Source organism: Uranotaenia lowii, chromosome 1 (assembly GCF_029784155.1).
Source record: "Uranotaenia lowii strain MFRU-FL chromosome 1, ASM2978415v1, whole genome shotgun sequence".
NCBI lineage: Eukaryota > Metazoa > Arthropoda > Insecta > Diptera > Culicidae > Uranotaenia > Uranotaenia lowii.
Window position 1 is genome coordinate 38,488,245 of NC_073691.1, and position 24,348 is coordinate 38,512,592.

General features: G+C 31.1%; 2 protein-coding genes across 3 annotated transcripts in view; one reads left to right on the forward strand and one right to left on the reverse strand.

Annotated features, from left to right (window-relative positions):
• The window catches only part of LOC129759413 (uncharacterized), a 46,632-nt gene extending 36,054 nt beyond the window's left edge, over positions 1-10,578 (forward strand). Inside the window, exon 2 of the mRNA XM_055756861.1 lies at positions 10,517-10,578. Coding sequence (XP_055612836.1) covers positions 10,517-10,578 — 62 coding nt within the window. The remainder of the gene's footprint in view (positions 1-10,516) is intronic.
• Positions 1-18,284, reverse strand: part of LOC129749763 (uncharacterized) — a 133,148-nt gene extending 114,864 nt beyond the window's left edge. The window contains exons 1-2 of one of the 2 annotated variants that reach the window (XM_055744847.1): positions 18,135-18,267; positions 16,807-18,076 (exon numbers count right to left, since the gene is read on the reverse strand). The gene's annotated coding sequence lies outside the window, so the exon portion shown is untranslated. Of the gene's footprint in view, positions 1-16,806 lie in introns of both variants that reach the window. The other variant, XM_055744840.1, reaches the window with a different exon arrangement.
• Between the last annotated feature and the right edge of the window lie 6,064 nt (positions 18,285-24,348).

Genomic DNA, 24,348 nt, shown 5'->3' on the forward strand with positions numbered 1-24,348 from the left:
AGTTAATGATAGAATGATAATTTTTAGAAAACCGAAACAAAGCAAATTGTCAATATTCTGTTTTTAAGTAGATGAAGCTATCCTTTGAAAGTTGAGCCCCCAGAATCCTAAAAATTATGCAATGTTTTGAGACCCTTTTGATCACTGCTTTTTTGATTGATAAGTTTATTTAACGATAATTAACAAAATCGTGAAACTTGAAAATTCGACTTTTCCAAACCGCTTAACATAACCAATAAAACAGGTTAATATTCAGTCTGATAATCATCAGAAAAATTCCTAAAGCTCCTTCCGCTCCAAATCATTCTCTCCACTAATCTCTCTAGGCTAGGGCACACCGGGGAAACCGGCAATTCTTATTAATTAGCCTGCGTTTTACAAAATAGGTCAACCGCACTAATTAGAGCACAGGGCCCTTTTTCCACAAGCGGTTTTTAATCGAGAGGCAGCGATTTCATCTGCTGGAAGCAAATAATAACAATCGAAGCTCATGTTCGAGATCTAGATAGACCTGAACCAAAAAAAAACTTCCACCATCGTCGGACCGCGGCGTCACTAATTGGCCCGTTCTTCTCTCTAATCATACCAACATTTCTTTCGTCGATAATGGGTCGATGAAATTAAAAAAAAAACCTGCGTAAATATCCCAGCAAAAAATCAGAAAAATCTTTCAGCCGGAAGAAGCGTGTCTGAGCTCAGCTTACTTTGAAAAAAAAAAAAAAACAAATGGAAATGGCATCGTCTCCACAATCCGGTTCAAAGTTTTATAGTTTTTTCGATTTTTGTCTATAGATTTTTCAGCGCTCGGGCTCTGGCTGCCGGAAATCGATATCAGACACAGGTAGCTGTCAAGTTGTATTATTCGAGAAAAAAACATAAATAGACAACCCCCTTCGGAAAAATGTGAAACGTGTTCTTCCACGTGGGCAATGCCAACCGACAGACGGTTGATAGCAGTGTTACGGTGTCAGTTTCCTGCCCTTATGATTGGAATGACGTCAGGTTGCCCCCCCCCCCCCCCCCAAAATTATGGATTCGATTTATCGGAGGTGTTATGCTTGAACAACGTGCATTTCTAGGGTTTTCAGGAAGCTAGATCCAAAATAATTTCAGAACTCTTAAACGAAATTAAAATTCAGGATTCGAAGAACATTGGAACGTTTCAGAATCTCAAATATTCACATTGTCCTATACTGTCCATCTGGTCCAGGTTGCCCAGATTTCATTGAAAAAACCAGGATATTTCCCGGTTTAATTCACTCCATTTGACAAATGATACAAATTTTTTTGCCTCCAAAACGAAATTTTTTGAGAAAATTTTGTAAAAAAAATCATGAAAGGTTTTTTTAAATTCTAAAATACGAAATAGAAACTGTCAATAAGTTTTTAAAAAAATATTTTTTCAATTTGTTATCTTTTGATTTTTGTTGAATAACTTCTGGATTTAGACAAAATTTGCTCGGATATTGCCCTGATTTTGGGTCGTCAATTTTGAAATCAAATTCCCAGTTTTTGCCAGGTTAATTTCTGCCCAGATAAATTCTGAAAAAATTCCGGCTACTTTTTTGAATGTCGCTAAGTTCAAAATCAAATTTGCAAACCGTTCACAGAAAATAATCAGAACATGGATGCAAAATCCAGTGATGATCAGAGTATGATAAAAAACAACCAGAACCTTATTATCAAAAAATCAAAAAGCTGAAAAGTAAAAATGTAAGAAGGTTGAATAAACAGAAAGTCGAAAATGTAGAAGTCAGATAATCAGGAATCCGAAAAAAATATCATAAGCTAAGAAAATCAGAAAATCAAAAGACGGAAAATCCGAAAAAAAATATCGAAAAATCAAAAAAATCAGAAAATAAAAAAATCAGAAAATCACAAAATCAAAAAATCAGAAAATCAGAAAATCAGAAAATCAGAAAATCAGAAAATCAGAAAATCAGAAAATCAGAAAATCAGAAAATCAGAAAATCAGAAAATCAGAAAATCAGAAAATCAGAAAATCAGAAAATCAGAAAATCAGAAAATCAGAAAATCAGAAAATCAGAAAATCAGAAAATCAGAAAATCAGAAAATCAGAAAATCAGAAAATCAGAAAATCAGAAAATCAGAAAATCAGAAAATCAGAAAATCAGAAAATCAGAAAATCAGAAAATCAGAAAATCAGAAAATCAGAAAATCAGAAAATCAGAAAATCAGAAAATCAGAAAATCAGAAAATCAGAAAATCAGAAAATCAGAAAATCAGAAAATCAGAAAATCAGAAAATCAGAAAATCAGAAAATCAGAAAATCAGAAAATCAGAAAATCAGAAAAACAGAAAATCAGAAAATCAGAAAATCAGAAAATCAGAAAATCAGAAAATCAGAAAATCAGAAAATCAGAAAATCAGAAAATCAGAAAATCAGAAAATCAGAAAATCAGAAAATCAGAAAATCAGAAAATCAGAAAATCAGAAAATCAGAAAATCAGAAAATCAGAAAATCAGAAAATCAGAAAATCAGAAAATCAGAAAATCAGAAAATCAGAAAATCAGAAAATCAGAAAATCAGAAAATCAGAAAATCAGAAAATCAGAAAATCAGAAAATCAGAAAATCAGAAAATCAGAAAATCAGAAAATCAGAAAATCAGAAAATCAGAAAATCAGAAATTCAGAAAATCAGAAAATCCGAAAATCAGAAAATCAGAAAATATGAAAATCAGAAAATATGAAAATCAGAAAATCAGAAAACCTGAAAATCTGAAAATCTGAAAATCTTAAAATCAGAAAATCTGAAAATCTGAAAATCTAAAAATCTAAAAATCTAAAAATCTAAAAATCTAAAAATCTAAAAATCTAAAAATCTAAAAATCTAAAAATCTAAAAATCTAAAAATCTAAAAATCTAAAAATCTAAAAATCTAAAAATCTAAAAATCTAAAAATCTAAAAATCTAAAAATCTAAAAATCTAAAAATCTAAAAATCTAAAAATCTAAAAATCAGAAAATCAGAAAATCAGGAAATCAGACAATCAGAGCTTCAGAAAATCAGAAAATCAGAAAATCAGAAAATCAGAAAATCAGAAAATCAGAAAATCAGAAAATCAGAAAATCAGAAAATCAGAAAATCAGAAAATCAGAAAATCAGAAAATCAGAAAATCAGAAAATCAGAAAATCAGAAAATCAGAAAATCAGAAAATCAGAAAATCAGAAAATCAGAAAATCAGAAAATCAGAAAATCAGAAAATCAGAAAATCAGAAAATCAGAAAATCAGAAAATCAGAAAATCAGAAAATCAGAAAATCAGAAAATCAGAAAATCAGAAAATCAGAAAATCAGAAAATCAGAAAATCAGAAAATCAGAAAATCAGAAAATCAGAAATTCAGAAAATCAGAAAATCAGAAAATCAGAAAATCAGAAAATCAGAAAATCAGAAAATCAGAAAATCAGAAAATCAGAAAATCAGAAAATCAGAAAATCAGAAAATCAGAAAATCAGAAAATCAGAAAATCATAAAATCAGAAAATCAGAAAATCAGAAAATCAGAAAATCAGAAAATCAGAAAATCAGAAAATCAGAAAATCAGAAAATCAGAAAATCAGAAAATCAGAAAATCAGAAAGTCAGAAAATCAGAAGATCAGAAAATCAGAAAATCAGAAAAACAGAAAATCAGAAAATCAGAAAATCAGAAAATCAGAAAATCAGAAAATCAGAAAACCTGAAAACCTGAAAATCTGGAAATCTTAAAATCAGAAAATATGAAAATCTAAAAATCTAAAAATCAGAAAATCAGAAAATCAGACAATCAGAGAATCAAAAAATCAGAAAATCAGAAAATCAGAAAATCAGAAAATCAGAAAATCAGAAAATCAGAAAATCAGAAAATCAGAAAATCTGAAAATCAGAAAATCAGAAAATCAGAAAATCAGAAAATCAGAAAATCAGAAAATCAGAAAATTAGAAAATCAGAAAATAAGAAAATCAGAAAATCAGAACATCAGAAAATCAGAAAATCAGAAAATCAGAAAATCAGAAAGCCAGAAAATTAAAAAAAAAAGAAACTAAGAAAATAAGAAAATTTGAAAATTCGTAAATTTGAAAATTAGAAAATTAGAAAATTTGAAAATTAGAAAATTAGAAAATTAGAAAATTAGAAAATTAGAAAATTAGAAAATTAGAAAATTAGAAAATAAGAAAAATAGAAAAATAGAAAATGGGAAAATTAGAAAAGTAAAAAATCAGAAAATTAGAAAATGAGAAAATCAGAAAATTTGAAAATTAGAAAATTAGAAAATAAGAAAATTAGAAAATATAAAAATTTGAAAATTTGAAAATTTGAAATTTAGAAAATTTGAGAATTTGAAAATTAGAAAATTAGAAAATCAGAAAATCAGAAAATCAGAAAATCAGAAAATCAGAAAATCAGAAAATCAGAAAATCAGAAAATCAGAAAATCAGAAAATCAGAAAATCAGAAAATCAGAAAATCAGAAAATCAGAAAATCAGAAAATCAGAAAATCAGAAAATCAGAAAATCAGAAAATCAGAAAATCAGAAAATCAGAAAATCAGAAAATCAGAAAATCAGAAAATCAGAAAATCAGAAAATCAGAAAATCAGAAAATCAGAAAATCAGAAAATCAGAAAATCAGAAAATCAGAAAATCAGAAAATCAGAAAATCAGAAAATCAGAAAATCAGAAAATTAGAAAATCAGAAAATCAGAAAATCAGAAAATCAGAAAATCAGAAAATCAGAAAATCCGAAAATCAGAAAATCAGAAAATCAGAAAATCAGAAAATCAGATAATCAGAAAATCACGAAATCCGAAAATCAGAATATCAGAAAATCAGAAAAACAGAAAATCAGAAAATCAGATAATCAGAAAATCAGAAAATCAGAAAATCAGAAAATCAGAAAATCAGAAAATCAGAAAATCAGAAAATCAGAAAATCAGAAAATCAGAAAATCAGAAAATCAGAAAATCAGAAAATCAGAAAATCAGAAAATCCGAAAATCAGAAAATCAGAAAATCAGAAAATCAGAAAATCAGAAAATCAGAAAATCAGAAAATCAGAAAATCAGAAAATCAGAAAATCAGAAAATCAGAAAATCAGAAAATCAGAAAATCAGAAAATCAGAAAATCAGAAAATCAGAAAATCAGAAAATCAGAAAATCAGAAAATCAGAAAATCAGAAAATCAGAAAATCAGAAAATCAGAAAATCAGAAAATCATAAAATCAGAAAATCATTAAATCAGAAAATCATAAAATCAGATAATCAGAAAATCAGAAAATCAAAGAAAAATAGAAAATCAAAAAAACAGAAAATCAGAAAATCAGAAAATCAGAAAATCAGAAAATCAGAAAATCAGAAAATCAGAAAATCAGAAAATCAGAAAATCAGAAAATCAGAAAATCAGCAAATCAGAAAATCAGAAAATCAGAAAATCAGAAAATCAGAAAATCAGAAAATCAGAAAATCAGAAAATCAGAAAATCAGAAAATCAGAAAATCAGAAAATCAGAAAATCAGAAAATCAGAAAATCAGAAAATCAGAAAATCAGAAAATCAGAAAATCAGAAAATCAGAAAATCAGAAAATCAGAAAATCAGAAAATCAGAAAATCAGAAAATCAGAAAATCAGAAAATCAGAAAATCAGAAAATCAGAAAATCAGAAAATCAGAAAATCAGAAAATCAGAAAATCAGAAAATCAGAAAATCAGAAAATCAGAAAATCAGAAAATCAGAAAATCAGAAAATCAGAAAATCAGAAAATCAGAAAATCAGAAAATCAGAAAATCAGAAAATCAGAAAATCAGAAAATCAGAAAATCAGAAAATCAGAAAATCAGAAAATCAGAAAATCAGAAAATCAGAAAATCAGAAAATCAGAAAATCATAAAATCAGAAAATCATTAAATCAGAAAATCATAAAATCAGATAATCAGAAAATCAGAAAATCAAAGAAAAATAGAAAATCAAAAAAACAGAAAATCAGAAAATCAGAAAATCAGAAAATCAGAAAATCAGAAAATCAGAAAATCAGAAAATCAGAAAATCAGAAAATCAGAAAATCAGAAAATCAGAAAATCAGAAAATCAGAAAATCAGAAAATCAGAAAATCAGAAAATCAGAAAATCAGAAAATCAGAAAATCAGAAAATCAGAAAATCAGAAGATCAGAAAATCAGAAAATCAGAAAATCAGAAAATCAGAAAATCAGAAAGTCAGAAAATCAGAAAATCAGAAAATCAGAAAATCAGAAAATCAGAAAATCAGAAAATCAGAAAATCAGAAAATCAGAAAATCAGAAAATCAGAAAATCAGAAAATCAGAAAATCAGAAAATTAGAAAATCAGAAAATCAGAAAATCAGAAAATCAGAAAATCAGAAAATCAGAAAATCAGAAAATCAGAAAATCAGAAAATCAGAAAATCAGAAAATCAGAAAATCAGAAAAACAGAAAATTAGAAAATCAGAAAATCAGAAAATCAGAAAATAAGAAAATTAGAAAATCAGAAAATTAGATAATCAGAAAATCAGAAAATCAGAAAAGCAGAAAATCAGAAAATCAGAAAATCAGAAAATCAGAAAATCAGAAAATCAGAAAATCAGAAAATCAGAAAATCAGAAAATCAGAAAATCAGAAAATCAGAAAATCAGCAAATCAGAAAATCAGAAAATCAGAAAATCAGAAAATCAGAAAATCAGAAAATCAGAAAATCATAAAATCAGAAAATCAGAAAATCAGAAAATCAGAAAATCAGAAAATCAGAAAATCAGAAAATCAGAAAATCAGAAAATCAGAAAATCAGAAAATCAGAAAATCAGAAAATCAGAAAATCAGAAAATCAGAAAATCAGAAAATCAGAAAATCAGAAAATCAGAAAATCAGAAAATCAGAAAATCAGAAAATCAGAAAATCAGAAAATCAGAAAATCAGAAAATCAGAAAATCAGAAAATCAGAAAATCAGAAAATCAGAAAATCAGAAAATCATAAAATCAGAAAATCATTAAATCAGAAAATCATAAAATCAGATAATCAGAAAATCAGAAAATCAAAGAAAAATAGAAAATCAAAAAAACAGAAAAACAGAAAATCAGAAAATCAGAAAATCAGAAAATCAGAAAATCAGAAAATCAGAAAATCAGAAAATCAGAAAATCAGAAAATCAGAAAATCAGAAAATCAGAAAATCAGAAAATCAGAAAATCAGAAAATCAGAAAATCAGAAAATCAGAAAATCAGAAAATCAGAAAATCAGAAAATCAGAAAATCAGAAAATCAGAAAATCAGAAAATCAGAAAATCAGAAAATCAGAAAATCAGAAAATCAGAAAATCAGAAAATCAGAAAATCAGAAAATCAGAAAATCAGAAAATTAGAAAATCAGAAAATCAGAAAATCAGAAAATCAGAAAATCAGAAAATCAGAAAATCAGAAAATCAGAAAATCAGAAAATCAGAAATTCAGAAAATCAGAAAATCAGAAAATCAGAAGATCAGAAAATCAGAAAATCAGAAAATCAGAAAATCAGAAAATCAGAAAATCAGAAAATCAGAAAATCAGAAAATCAGAAAATCAGAAAATCAGAAAATCAGAAAATCAGAAAATCAGAAAATCAGAAAATCAGAAAATCAGAAAATCAGAAAATCAGAAAATCAGAAAATCAGAAAATCAGAAAATCAGAAAATCAGAAAATCAGAAAATCAGAAAATCAGAAAATCAGAAAATCAGAAAATCAGAAAATCAGAAAATCAGAAAATCAGAAAATCAGAAAATCAGAAAATCAGAAAATCAGAAAATCAGAAAATCAGAAAATCAGAAAATCAGAAAATCAGAAAATCAGAAAATCAGAAAATCAGAAAATCAGAAAATCAGAAAATCAGAAAATCAGAAAATCACGAAATCCGAAAATCAGAATATCAGAAAATCAGAAAACCAGAAAATCAGAAAATCAGATAATCAGAAAATCAGAAAATCAGAAAATCAGAAAATCAGAAAATCAGAAAATCAGAAAATCAGAAAATCAGAAAATCAGAAAATCAGATAAACAGAAAATCAGAAAATCAGAAAGTCAGAAAATCAGAAAATCAGAAAATCAGAAAATCAGAAAATCAGAAAATCAGAAAATCAGAAAATTAGAAAATCAGAAAATCAGAAAATCAGAAAATCAGAAAATCAGAAAATAAGAAAATTAGAAAATCAGAAAATTAGATAATCAGAAAATCAGAAAATCAAAAAATCAGAAAATCAGAAAATCAAAAAATCAGAAAATCAGAAAATCAGAAAATCAGAAAATCAGAAAATCAGAAAATCAGAAAATCAGAAAATCAGAAAATCAGAAAATCAGAAAATCAGAAAATCAGAAAATCAGAAAATCAGAAAATCAGAAAATCAGAAAATCAGAAAATCAGAAAATCAGAAAATCAGAAAATCAGAAAATCAGAAAATCAGAAAATCAGAAAATCAGAAAATCAGAAAATCAGAAAATCAGAAAATCAGAAAATCAGAAAATCAGAAAATAAGAAAATCAGAAAAACATAAAAGCAGAAAATCATTAAATCAGAAAATCAGTAAGTCAGAAAATCAAAAAATCAGAAAATCAGAAAGACAGAAAATCAGAAAATTAGAAAATCAGAAAATCAGAAAATCAGAAAATCAAAAAATCAGAAAATCAGAAAATCAGAAAATCAGAAAATCAGAAAATCAGAAAATCAGAAAATCAGAAAATCAGAAAATCAGAAAATCAGAAAATCAGAAAATCAGAAAATCAGAAAATCAGAAAATCAGAAAATCAGAACATTTGAACACTGGCAAATAAGGAAATGAGGAAATTCAAATAAAAGAAAGAAAATCAGAAACAAAGAAAATAAGAAAAATTTTAAATCAGAAAATTGGAAAATTAGAAAATAAAAAAAAAGGAAACCAGAAAATTTGAAAATCAGAAAATAAGACAATAAGAAAATAAGAAAATTGAAAAATAAGAAAATAAGAAAATAAGAAAATAAGAAAAAGAGAAAATGAGAAAATGAGAAAATTAGAAAATAAGAAAATAAAAAAAAAGAAAAATAGTTTGTAAGAAAACCAGAAAATAAAAAAATCAATAATTAAAAAATCAGAAAATTTTCAAATTTTCAAATTTTCAAATTTTCAAATTTTCAAATTTTCAAATTTTCAAATTTTCAAATTTTCAAATTTTCAAATTTTCAAATTTTCAAATTTTCAAATTTTTAAATTTTCAAATTTTCAAACTTTCAAATTTTCAAATTTTCAAATTTTCAAATTTTCAAATTTTCAAATTTTCAAATTTTCAAATTTTCAAATTTTCAAATTTTCAAATTTTCAAATTTTCAAATTTTCAAATTTTCAAATTTTCAAATTTTCAAATTTTCAAATTTTCAAATTTTCAAATTTTCAAATTTTCAAATTTTCAAATTTTCAAATTTTCAAATTTTCAAATTTTCAAATTTTCAAATTTTCAAATTTTCAAATTTTCAAATTTTCAAATTTTCAAATTTTCAAATTTTCAAATTTTCAAATTTTCAAATTTTCAAATTTTCAAATTTTCAAATTTTCAAATTTTCAAATTTTCAAATTTTCAAATTTTCAAATTTTCAAATTTTCATATTTTCAAATTTTCAAATTTTCAAATTTTCAAATTTTCAAATTTTCAAATTTTCAAATTTTCAAATTTTCAAATTTTCAAATTTTCAAATTTTCAAATTTTCAAATTTTCAAATTTTCAAATTTTCAAATTTTCAAATTTTCAAATTTTCAAATTTTCAAATTTTCAAATTTTCAAATTTTCAAATTTTCAAATTTTCAAATTTTCAAATTTTCAAATTTTCAAATTTTCAAATTTTCAAATTTTCAAATTTTCAAATTTTAAAATTTTAAAATTTTCAAATTTTCAAATTTTCAAATACAGGTCGGACTCGATTATCCGGAGTATCGATTTTATTTTCACTCCGGATAATCGAATCTTCCGAATAATCGAATCATAAAAAAATGTTTTTTTTTCAGTCTGAGGACGTTAAATTGTAATTTTTTTGTGCATTATTTTTGTAAAATGCAGTGGCGTATAGCCAGAAATCATTTTTATAGGAAAATGGGGTAAAGCCGTGATAAGAAAAAAACAAATATGTAATATTAAATCATTACTGGTTTCACTTTACCTTGACCTGACACATCTCGGAAGTGATTTTTATTCTCATGCTTCGTTATTCAATAAATGAATTTGTTTTTAAGCTTAAATAAACGAGAAGTTTCCTGACAATAAATATGAATTTTATTTAACCAAAATTAGAATGAAACAAAAAAGAATATCAAAAGGGGAACATACTGAAATGACACCCTAGCTTAAGTCCCTCTTTTTCTTACTACTTTCACGTTTGTACATTTGATCATACTTTGTAAATAAACTAAAATACATTTCAAAATCCACTCATTTTAAACCGAAGACAATCGATAATTAATTAAACTAGATAATAAATAATTAACCCGTTACTCACGTGTTTTTTTTTTGTTTTCAGTTAGTGCTGCCGATCTAGGTGCTTTCCCCGAGGTTACCACCGTGGCATGCCGGAAATCATAAGCCCACAGCCCGGTCGCCAGTAGATCATAAGGATTAAGGAATACCGAGCACTGGTATCGAAGTCAACAAGGCTGCAGCAGCATCATTTATTTTCATTTCTTTTCTTGCTCGTCACCACCTAAAACGTACCGACAATCGTCACTTAAAATCCTAAAGGTATGAGCCGAATAAAGATGTTACAAAAATAACTTATCGGAAAAAAACAGTTTGGAATTTCCTTCAGCCAAATTTAGCAGAAATCCCTTAAAAACCGCTCAACTCCAACCCGTTTATAAAAAGAAATTTTCGTCGTTTACAAATTGATAGATAAATAAAAGCTTTAAAACATGCTGGGTATATTTTTTTGATTGATTTCTAACAACTAACAACACTGCTTTACTGTAATTTTCGTAAATTTTCATTTCATTTCTATCTCGTCGTCACCTGAGTACGTACCGACAATTGTCACCTAAAATCGTCACCCGAATGCGACGATTCTCACCCACGGTGACTACGAGAATAGGGTAAGAACTCATAAAGTTCATCCGAGGTGACAATTCTCACCTAAACCGACTACTGGAATAGAGTGACTTGGGTGACTCTACTATCGTCACGTCACTCGAGGCGCAGAATAAGGGCCATTAACACTATAATACATAATATAAATATGTGGTCAAGCAAGAACGTAGCTAGGAACAGAGGGGTAAGAATAAGAGTTGTCAATGTGTTTAACAAGTGATCCACAACATTAGCGTCTTTATCAAGTTTGTAAATCTACTATGATGCAGTCAATGATTGTATAAACTTCCTTGTGTACTCATTGTGCTTGTCTATAAGCCTTCTTGAAATTTAGATACAGTATTGGAAAACAATCTAGCAACTATTGAAACAATCAAAAACTTTTTTCAACGAATTACAACTTTTGAGGCCATGGGGAACAACTTTTGTTCAAGATCTTTCCTTACAAAAACTTTTTTGTTGTTCAAATATTTAAAAAATAAACGTGGGAAGTAACGGGTTAATTATTTATTATCTAGTTTAATTAATTATCGATTGTCTTCGGTTTAAAATGAGTGGATTTTGAAATGTATTTTAGTTTATTTACAAAGTATGATCAAATGTACAAACGTGAAAGTAGTAAGAAAAAGAGGGACTTAAGCTAGGGTGTCATTTCAGTATGTTCCCCTTTTGATATTCTTTTTTGTTTCATTCTAATTTTGGTTAAATAAAATTCATATTTATTGTCAGGAAACTTCTCGTTTATTTAAGCTTAAAAACAAATTCATTTATTGAATAACGAAGCATGAGAATAAAAATCACTTCCGAGATGTGTCAGGTCAAGGTAAAGTGAAACCAGTAATGATTTAATATTACATATTTGTTTTTTTCTTATCACGGCTTTACCCCATTTTCCTATAAAAATGATTTCTGGCTATACGCCACTGCATTTTACAAAAATAATGCACAAAAAAATTACAATTTAACGTCCTCAGACTGAAAAAAAAACATTTTTTTATGATTCGATTATTCGGAAGATTCGATTATCCGGAGTGAAAATAAAATCGATACTCCGGATAATCGAGTCCGACCTGTATTTGAAAATTTGAAAATTTGAAAATTTTAAAATTTTAAAATTTGAAAATTTGAAAATTTGAAAATTTGAAAATTTGAAAATTTGAAAATTTTCAAATTTTCAAATTTTCAAATTTTCAAATTTTCAAATTTTCAAATTTTCAAATTTTCAAATTTTCAAATTTTCAAATTTTCAAATTTTCAAATTTTCAAATTTTCAAATTTTCAAATTTTCAAATTTTCAAATTTTCAAATTTTCAAATTTTCAAATTTTCAAATTTTAAAATTTTCAAATTTTCAAATTTTCAAATACAGGTCGGACTCGATTATCCGGAGTATCGATTTTATTTTCACTCCGGATAATCGAATCTTCCGAATAATCGAATCATAAAAAAATGTTTTTTTTTCAGTCTGAGGACGTTAAATTGTAATTTTTTTGTGCATTATTTTTGTAAAATGCAGTGGCGTATAGCCAGAAATCATTTTTATAGGAAAATGGGGTAAAGCCGTGATAAGAAAAAAACAAATATGTAATATTAAATCATTACTGGTTTCACTTTACCTTGACCTGACACATCTCGGAAGTGATTTTTATTCTCATGCTTCGTTATTCAATAAATGAATTTGTTTTTAAGCTTAAATAAACGAGAAGTTTCCTGACAATAAATATGAATTTTATTTAACCAAAATTAGAATGAAACAAAAAAGAATATCAAAAGGGGAACATACTGAAATGACACCCTAGCTTAAGTCCCTCTTTTTCTTACTACTTTCACGTTTGTACATTTGATCATACTTTGTAAATAAACTAAAATACATTTCAAAATCCACTCATTTTAAACCGAAGACAATCGATAATTAATTAAACTAGATAATAAATAATTAACCCGTTACTTCCCACGTTTATTTTTTAAATATTTGAACAACAAAAAAGTTTTTGTAAGGAAAGATCTTGAACAAAAGTTGTTCCCCATGGCCTCAAAAGTTGTAATTCGTTGAAAAAAGTTTTTGATTGTTTCAATAGTTGCTAGATTGTTTTCCAATACTATATCTAAATTTCAAGAAGGCTTATAGACAAGCACAATGAGTACACAAGGAAGTTTATACAATCATTGACTGCATCATAGTAGATTTACAAACTTGATAAAGACGCTAATGTTGTGGATCACTTGTTAAACACATTGACAACTCTTATTCTTACCCCTCTGTTCCTAGCTACGTTCTTGCTTGACCACATATTTATATTATGTATTATAGTGTTAATGGCCCTTATTCTGCGCCTCGAGTGACGTGACGATAGTAGAGTCACCCAAGTCACTCTATTCCAGTAGTCGGTTTAGGTGAGAATTGTCACCTCGGATGAACTTTATGAGTTCTTACCCTATTCTCGTAGTCACCGTGGGTGAGAATCGTCGCATTCGGGTGACGATTTTAGGTGACAATTGTCGGTACGTACTCAGGTGACGACGAGATAGAAATGAAATGAAAATTTACGAAAATTACAGTAAAGCAGTGTTGTTAGTTGTTAGAAATCAATCAAAAAAATATACCCAGCATGTTTTAAAGCTTTTATTTATCTATCAATTTGTAAACGACGAAAATTTCTTTTTATAAACGGGTTGGAGTTGAGCGGTTTTTAAGGGATTTCTGCTAAATTTGGCTGAAGGAAATTCCAAACTGTTTTTTTCCGATAAGTTATTTTTGTAACATCTTTATTCGGCTCATACCTTTAGGATTTTAAGTGACGATTGTCGGTACGTTTTAGGTGGTGACGAGCAAGAAAAGAAATGAAAATAAATGATGCTGCTGCAGCCTTGTTGACTTCGATACCAGTGCTCGGTATTCCTTAATCCTTATGATCTACTGGCGACCGGGCTGTGGGCTTATGATTTCCGGCATGCCACGGTGGTAACCTCGGGGAAAGCACCTAGATCGGCAGCACTAACTGAAAACAAAAAAAAAACACGTGAATCGCTTATATCTTGTAAAATGACACAAATCGGAAGCTGTTCTGGCCAAGCATTTTAAAAGAAAAATTACCTTACTCACTTGAATCCGTCTGTTGGACACCGGTTGGTTGCAGCAGCAGCGTCGATTGTTATTTTTTCCTTCTAGTTGGAGTTTCCGGTTTCAGCTTTCTCCGCTTAGGACGCACAAAAATGCCCGTTTTTCGCTATAGTTGCATGCTGTCACCTTATAACTCGTTGGTGGCCTTTTACGAACCGGAATTCTCACTAACAGCTTTAAAAATCTGTTTGGAAAATTCGAAGCGCGAACGAAAACAAATCAAATTCTACCATTTTGACAGATGTGTTCATTCAGTCACTCACCTCTGTCACTTTACCAACATCGACTCCGGGAATAAGGTGACAAAACTCACGGTGACTCCGAGGTGAGGTGACAATCGTCACGTCACGCGCGGCGCAGAATAAGGGTCAATGAGTTTGATCTTGAACAATACACTGTGGATAATCGAGTTTTAATATAAAGTACAACTACTATACTAGCCCCTGACCCCCCTAACTCCGTCCACAGCTGATAAAAATATTATTTTGTGAATTATAGAACTAAATTATTTAAAAAATCAAAATAAAAATTTAAAAAAAAATATTTTTTTTAAAACTCCGGATAATCGAGTCTTAAATTCCGGATAATCGAATCCCGGATAATCGAGTCTCCGGATAATCGAGTCTCCGGATAATCGAGTCCGACCTGTATTCAAATTTTCAAATTTTCAAATTTTCAAATTTTCAAATTTTCAAATTTTCAAATTTTCAAATTTTCAAATTTTCAAATTTTCAAATTTTCAAATTTTCAAATTTTCAAATTTTCAAATTTTCAAATTTTCAAATTTTCAAATTTTCAAATTTTCAAATTTTCAAATTTTCAAATTTTCAAATTTTCAAATTTTCAAATTTTCAAATTTTCAAATTTTCAAATTTTCAAATTTTCAAATTTTCAAATTTTCAAATTTTCAAATTTTCAAATTTTCAAATTTTCAAATTTTCAAATTTTCAAATTTTCAAATTTTAAAATTTTCAAATTTTCAAATTTTCAAATTTGAAAATTTGAAAATTAGAAAATAAGGAAATAAGAAAATTGGATGATAAAAAAATTAGAGAATCTAAAAATCAGAAAATCAGCAAATCATAAAGTAAGAAAATCAGGAAATCAAAATGTCTGAAAATCATAGAATTAGAAAATCATTTAATCAGAGAAAATAATCAGAAACTTTTTAAATTGGAGAAACAGGAAAAATTTAAGGAAGTCAGGAAATTTGAAATTTAGAGTTATAAAATGTCTGAAAGAAAGAAATCAAAAATATTATTAAATTTAAAAAAATTGTAGGGTCGGAAAATAAGTGAGTCAAAATGTCTTTAAACAAAACATAAGTCATAAGGCCAGAAATTTAGACATTTCTATTTAAAAAGTATTGGTAAATATTAGTTTTCAATTTATAAGTTCAGAAAATAAGAAAATCAAAAAGTGAGTTAGTCATCAAGTGAGAAAGTAAGGCTTCCGGAAAGCCAGAAAGTCAATAATTAGTAGGTCAAAAATTCAGAGAATGAGAAAGTCAGAAAAAGAACAAAAAAAAAAACAGAAAGTTAGAATGTTATATAGTTTGAAAGCGATTCTTTCAGAAAAAAAACAGAAATTAAAAACATAGAAAACTGAATAGCAGAAAATTACAAACTCAAAAATTCAGGGAATGAGAAAGTCAGAAGGAGAACAAAATAGAAAGCTAAAAAACTTGGAAATTTAGACTGAAAAAAACCAGAAAGTTAGAAAGTTAATAGCAGAAAACTACGAACTCAAAAATTCAGAGAACGAAAAAGTCATAAAGAGAACAAGATGGAATGCTATTTAGAAACATAAAAATTTGGACTGAAAAAACCAGAAAAATAGAAAGTTATAATATTTCAAATCGAATCTATCAGAAAAAAAAAACAGAAATTGAAAACAGAAATTAAATTAAAAGTAGAAAATTACAAACTTAAAAGTTCAGAAAATGAGAAAGTCAGAAGGAGAGAACAGGATGGGAAGCCAGAAACATGGAAATTTGGACTAAATAACTTGAAAGTAAGAAAATTCTAAAGTTTAATTGCGAGACAATCAGAAAAACAGAAACTAAGAGCGAAAAAAAAAACTTAATGGAAAAAACTTAAAATCTCATATAGTGATAAATTTAGAATGTAAGAAAATGGAGTACAAAAAATAACAAATTTTCAGAAAGTACGAAAGTCAAACGGTCAATGATTAAGAAAGTCATAACATCAAAAATTCGGAAAGCTAAAGATTCAACAGATTTTCTGATAGTCAGGCAGTCAAAATATCATAAAGTCAGCAAGTTTGAACATGAAAGTTAGAAAGTCAGAAAATTAGGAAGTTATAAAATAAGAAAACAAAATTGTCCAGAATATAATATGTAGTTGAAACTTCAAATTCAGACATTTTAAACCAGAAATTAAACAACGAGAAATTCAGAAAGTCAGAAATTTAGAAAGACAGGTATCATAAAGTCAGGAAATGAAAAATTTGAAAAATAAAAAAAAATCTTGGGTCTCAAATTTTAAGTTTTAAGGGCGACATTCTATTAGATTGATTGATTCATCATGAATCCAAGTCTGATCAATATAATCTCTTCATCGATAGCAAAAAAGCGACAGCAAAACTTACCGGAAATGGTCGCCACCGGTTGGAATGTAGACGGAAATTGTGTCCGGCTTCAAGTTCCGATCATTCCTTTGCTCGAAGCATAAATGGAATGGAGAAAAAAAAAATCACAACAACAGTCAGGTGGACAAAACAGATTGAATGAATTTTATATTTTTTTTGCCGTTGTTGTTGATGTTGTTCTTCCTTTGTTTTGTTTGTCACTATTTTTTTTTCGAATTTTATTTTGCCCTCCCGGTGTCTGCCTCAAAGGTTAAATAGAAAATAACTGCCTTGGAGCTTCACTATTTTTTCCTCTTTTTTAACTTTTCCACCACAATTAATGCACCATCCGGTGTAGGTTGGTTTATTTATCTATTTTTTCCTGCATTTAATTCAAGCTGATCAATCACATACACTCGAGCACACACACACGTTTATTGGAGCACTGACACGATAGGGCCCTCCCCCTGAAGACAGCTGATTTATATGCATTCGAGGGGGTTTATTTTGCTTTTTTTCTTTATTTCGCTAATTGTAAAACTGCAGCTTAGACCAAACCAAACCAGTCGTCGCGAGTCAATTTAAGCGAATTATTTATGCAATTTCTCTCGCGTGCAGATTAATTCGATGCCCGGGCCCTGTGTTACGTGAGGAATTTTCCTCTTTTGTTTTGGGCTTTTTGATTCAGCACCGTTTTGGGAAATGACGGTTCGTTTTTTGGATTTTAAATTTTTCGCAACACTTCAGCACAGGGTTTAATTTTAAACAATCTTCAATTACTTACAGAGCATTTTTCTTTAGAGGAAAAATTCAAACCATTGAATTATTTTGACTTGTAAGTCAATCCTGTAGTCAACTTTTGATTTTTTTAACGGTCGCCATGTAGAGTGCTATGGACACATTTTGGTCCCCACAAAAACAGATTCCCAGACACTAGGATTTGATAGAGGTTTCCAATTCTTGGAAAACTCGTGGATCTGCGTCTCGGATTTACACACAAACAGTCGCAAAATGGATCATCCGGGTTTGCACAATAATCTTCTACGCGTTCGGAACTTAATGAACCTAGAATGGCTTCCAGCAATCGCCCAATCTCCCAATCGCCGAGTTCCCTATGTGGCTTTTGAGGCCTATAACACAAACACGCACACACGAGTCAGCATCATCCACTGGACAATTCAATTCGTCGAAATCCGTTCTAGCTTCTATGTTATATCAGCCACTTGACGGGAAAGATTCAGCCTTTTCTCCAAGAATCGTCTCACTCAATCTTCCATTAATTAGCAACACCCTACAATGATTTGTTTTGTTACAAATGATATAGGAACATCACCCTCACTAACACCAACCTTTTAGTTCCTCAGAAAACAGAAGGGAAAAGTTCTTTGCTACGAAAAGAACCGTTTTTGCCGAGCCACGGAACCCGTGACAAGATACCTCCGAGAACGTCCAATCCGCAACGTAGGCGCCCGTCGTTTGCTGACTGGTTCCTCACCGATGACTTTTCATTCATGTATCGCTTCGCTTGCGCTCCCTCTCCGGTTATAAAATCTCTCTCAGCGTGGCTTGGTTCTTTGTCTCTCTCTTTAAGTTTTGTTTTGCGAAATTGCGCATTGACAACGAACGAACAGAGGTTTCCATTCCATTCAACTGCCAGCCAAGCAAGCATCGTAGTTGAGGTGTTTTTGTTTTGGGTACCGTTTTAAGAGAGAGAGCGAGCGAAAGATGCACTCTCTCGTTCTCTGTTTACATGCGCAGTTTGGTGAGAAACGTGAGCAGTGCTTCGACAGGCGAAGGTGGTTGTTTACATTCCGTCAATGGCGAGCAAAGTGTGACAGGTGAAAATCCTAGTGAGAAGTGAGTTATGCTGGACGGTGTGAAAGTTGTTGGAAAAAAAGCTGAAAATCTTAAAGTTTCAAATGTCAGTGCTGTCAAGTGGCTAGTACTCAAATCTTTCAAGCGTGTTCCTCATTCCAAAATTTTCAGCCGCCATTTTAAGACGCATCTCGGATTTCAGTCTCGGATTTCGGATTGTTTTTGGCGTTTTTTAACGTGTTAAAATCGTTCCTGATTAACAAGTGGTTGTTTTTTTCTAAGTTTAAGACTTATTTTTTGTGAAATAAGCGAAAAAAAGGCCTCACTAATAGTGAGGTTAGGAAGAACAATGATGGAGGATGAGCCGGGAGCTGATCCCGGAAAAAGTGAACAAACCGAACAAGGAAGAGAAGCCCTCCTCCCAGTTTCGAGTACACATACGAAGACACAGGATCATATCGATTGTTCTTAGAATTGAGGACCGAACAGGAAAGAAATGACAGGAAAATCAATAAGTTTGCACTGGGATCAACGCTTCGGAAAATTGATTTTGCTAGCAAATTTATCACTGACATGAAGTACAACGGACGGAATACCGTCATAGTGATGATTAGCAGCTACAAAATTGCAAATGAGGTAATGAAACATGTTAACGAGAAGAACACGGAATACAAATGCTTCGTTCCAAAAAGGCTTATTTGCATTTCCGGAATAATTGCTGGAATCCCGGAAAGTATTTCGATGAACAAAATTAAAGCGGATATTGTATCCGAAGTACCCATATTGGATGTCCGCCGTCTTGAACGGTTTGACGGCAAAGACAAAGTGCCAACCAACAGAATATGCATCGAATATGCAGTATTTTGCGCTCAGTGCTTGAGCTACAGTCATACAACCGAAAAATGTCGTGGCAAGAAAAGTGTCAAAAGTGCACTGAACAGCACAAGCAAAAAGAAGATTTTGAGAAATGTGCCAAACAAGTGTTTTCCTTGCATTGCAAATCTAACCGACATGTAAGTGGCAGTAACGAGTGTCCGGAAAACTCCGACAATCCAAAATTAAAAAAATAATGGCGAGGCAGAATCTGACCTACATAGAGACGAGAGAAATCTTTTCGATCCCTACAGAAAACACCTTTGACACACTCCCAGTTGAAGAATTTCCCACAATTGCGGAAAGCTTCTCACAGATTGCAGGTGAGTCATCTTGTCGACCGAGTGCTATGGTTATTCAGTGGCAAAAAAACGAATGAGCGACGTACACCAGTACAACCAGCTGTTAAAGTTTACCCTGACACGAAGAAACAAAAAACACAGCAAAAGAGAAGGAATACACAAGACGATAATGAGCAGCAACAACAGGATCAGCAGATGTCAACGCAAACAACACGGATTTTTTCCAACCCACACCGAGTGACGGAAAATGAAAAATGGAGTGAAGAACTACGAAAATCAGCCGAAGAAAACGCCTGGAAAAAAGCCCAGGTTAGCGTCATGAACAGCTACGTTCAATTTATGAACGGCAACGATATTGCAGAGGAAACAAGATTCAAATTTAAAGAAGTTTTTAAGAAGCATTTCTATTTAAGAGAAGTAATCGCACACAAATAGACTTATTTCGCATTTGAAATAGCAGGAATAAAGATTCTACAGTACAACGTACAATCAATATATAGCAACAAAGAAGAGCTTTTGAGAACATTACACAAGGAAAATTATACAGCAGCATTGCTATCGGAAACATGGACTCAGAGAGATCAAGAAAAAGTTAAAAAATACATTATCTCTGGTTTTCATCAAATTTTCCATTCTAGGGACGATATATTTGGGGGGGGGGGCAGCCATACTTCTCAAAAAAGATTTGGGATACCACCCAATTGATACCCCTACAGTTAGTCAACACACTCAGATAGTCGCAATTAGGGTGACCAAACTGAATTTAACAATAGTATCTGTCTACATCAGCCCCACGATTACCACGGAAAAATTTAAAGAAGATGTGCATACAATTTTTATTGCTTTTGGCTATGAAAGAAACGTGCTAATTGGTGGCAATTGAAACGCGCACCATGATTCGTGGGGTAACGACTCAAATGATCGTAAAGGATGCGATCTAGAAGATTTTCTAAATACAAGTAGTCTGAAGCTTTTGAACAACGGAACCATGACTTTCAGACCAATAGGAATGAACAGAAAACCAACCGCAATTGATCTTACAATGTGTTCGGCAAACATACATGCAATTATTAAATGGAAAACTTTGGAGTACGGTTTAGGTGGAAGCCACCATTTAGTTATACAAATAGATATAATGGAAAAAAGCATAGTCACGGATCGATATATCTACAATTTGAAGAAAATACATCAAAATGTTTCCCAACTTGGTGCAGAAACAATAACCTCTATAAATGACCTAAATGAAAATATAAAATCCTTTTACAAGAGTGCAAAAACAAAAAATACTCTTACACCAAAGTTTTGGTGGTGCGATACCGTGGAAAAAGCATGGCAAGAAAAAACAGAGGCACGTAAAATGTTCAATAGAGTATCTTCATTAGAAAATCTCCTGATATTCAAAAAGAAAGCTGCACAGTTTCAAAGATGCAAACGAATGGAAATTAAAAGAAATATCGAAGAATTCCCAAAGCAAATATCTCCCTTTGCATCCTCAAAAGAACTTTGGAATAAAGTCAATAGGCTGACAGGAAAAAGAAGGTATAAAAAAGAAAATAACATTGTACATGAGGACCGAATTATGGCTAATCAATTCCTCGACACTCACTTTGGACCCCACGATGTGCAAACGGCGATACAACCTGAAGTTTATCCAAATTTTGATATAGTTAGCTTTGAGAAATGGGAAAATATTCTGCAACGTAAGAAAAATACTTCTCCAGGAGAAGACAAGGTGACGTATGAAATGCTACGGTTACTCAAACGGCCTGTAGCACAAAATATAGTTTCGGAACTCAACAGCTATTGGAAACGTTTATACCTACCTCCTGTTTTGAAAACCATTAAAGTGGTTGCCATCCCGAAGCCAGGCAAGGATCAGAATACAGTCGAAGGTAAGAGACCCATTTCACTAGTTCCCACGCTGACCAAAGCCCTAAACACAGCTATTCTAGAAAACTTGCAAAGTTATCTGCAAGATCGAAATGTATTGTCGGAAACATCTTTTGGTTTTCAAAAAGGCCTGTCCACTACGACTTGCCTATCTTACGTGGTGAATGAAATCAAACAAGCCAAACGCAACCAGTTAGTCTCAGCTGTTTTTTGTAGATCTATCTAACGCCTTTAACTCGGTTAGAGTTGACAAGTTAGAAGAAATTGTCACACAGTATGGTATTCCATGGGAGCTGGGCTGTTGGATAACAGAATTTTTGAAAAATCGTACAATTAGTTTCCAAGTGGGCAATGAGAAGCTTGTCAGACAAATTTGCAATGGCTTGCCCCAAGGCGACGTACTGTCTCCCACACTTTTTAATGTCTATACGAATCCAATACATGAGATAATCGAAGGTAACGTTGGTCCAATACGCTGATAACTCTGCGATCATCATCAAGGGTCAAAACATGGTCGAGGGCAACGTTATATGAATATTTTTATACAGAAATGCGAAACACTGAATTTCAAGATAAACCCTCACAAGACAAAAGCAATTGTCTTTATGAATAGCAACAGGCAACTCGAGGTAAAAGTAAATGGAACCACACTAGAAACAGTGCGAACCCACTGTTATCTTGGTATAACACTAGACAGAGGTTTAAACTTTGGAGGTCACACACGTGAGGTTTGCAGGAAGATTAAGGATAGAATAAATATGCTAACGATGATAAGCTCAATTCACAATGGAGGACATCCACAGTCCATGGTGCCCATATATCAAGCATTAGTGAGAAGCATTCCAGAATATGGAGGAGCAATCACAAATAACGCAAGCAAAACTAATAGAAATCAAATCGCAGTCATAAACAATCAAGGATTAAGAAAAGCTACGGGATGTACGAAGACTACGCCACTGAACACCTTGCTGGCCATAGCAGGTCAACCACCTTTAGAATTTCGACAAGAATATCTAGCAGCGAAAGAGATACTAAGATGTCGTATTGTTACTAACAACGTTGTTGCCAAGCAGCTACAAAATTTGAGCAACAATTTGGACAACAATCGACTTTCATATTTGGAGAAAGTTTACTTGAACTACAAAGATAGGTTTGAAAATGTAACGGTACTGGAGAAGGGACGGGAAAAAGATATCGATATCGGAACGGAACTCGAAGATATGACCATATGCAAAAAAAACTGCAGATCACGGCAACTCAAGCAGTTGGCACTTTTTACAATGAACGGGAAATCCCGCAATAGCCCAAAAATGTTCACCGATGCTTCCAAGGAAGATACGCGATGTGGAATTGGCATCTACGATGAACAAGTTAAAAAGAATTATTACTATCACTTGCAAAACGATACGAGCATAACATCGGCAGAGTTATTGGCCATTCATTCTGCCGTTAAAATAATAGACAGCAGCGCTGTACACGGATATGTAATACTTACTGTGGGGCCAGGTCACGACCGATATGCAAACCGTACGGGAAAATCCGACGCTTATTCGAAGATGTTTTAGACGCGACGAGGAAATACCGCTTCTCACTGGCGTTAGCCTGGATGCTGGACTGGCGCGTTGAGGCGTTCGGTTTGAACTGACTTCACCATGATGAAGGAGGAAAAGGATGCTGTCAACGAGGTGAGATGTTAGTATAGACCGCTCGCTTGCTGACGAGGGGTGTTCATATGGTTGTTCAGATATATTGGGTAATTACTTATTATATTGACGATATAACGGCAAGGATGGTCTAGCGCATAGGTCGGCAACCTGCGGCTCGCGAGCCGCATGCGGCTCTTTTGAATGAAAATCTGCGGCTCTTTACCTCACCGCGCTTATATTATGTATGTATGTATGGTAGCCACCTTGGGTGCACGGTTGTACCGCAGTTGTGGCTAAGGCTTCATCAACAATTCACCGTAAGTTACCATATATCCAGTTAATAACAGCTGGATGAGACGTTCAAGGGAATGGATTCGTAAGTAGAGTAACTTACGATATCCGAAAGGGTTAGGATCGATTGGTCTCGAGATGTTATTGCCGAATATACAACTAACTCACTATGCAAGTCTCTGTAGTCCCCGCCCCCAAGATTTGTTTTTAGAAGAGCGCGTCAAACAGCAGGAGAACTTAATACGAGTAGGACTGCCACAGATCCATACCCATGCGCTCAATCCCTTTGTTTGATGCCCTGATGCATCCCACCAACCCCATGAAATATTGCATACAGTATAAATTTAATAAATATATAATCAAATATGATATAATACAATGTAAAACTGTTAAATAACGGGATACAAAAAATAGTTTAATTTTTCAGATGTATATATAAACAGGTTCATCAAATCCTGAAAAAAAATTGTAAGTTGATTTCTAGATAGTATCTATTTATTTCCATTCTGAGTATAAACATTGTCACTATTCTCACTATTCTCCTGTACGGCAGCTTTTGGTGTGTTGTTAACTTTCATGCCTGTAAGATTAATTGTTTTAATAATATGATTGAATAACAAACTGTAAAATATAACTTCAAATTAAATTTTCGATTTTTCACATGTCTGTTATAATTTTGGTTTTCGGTCTAGCTGAAAAAGATTGACTTCATTCACGCAATACAAATCATAAAAATAGTTTACTAC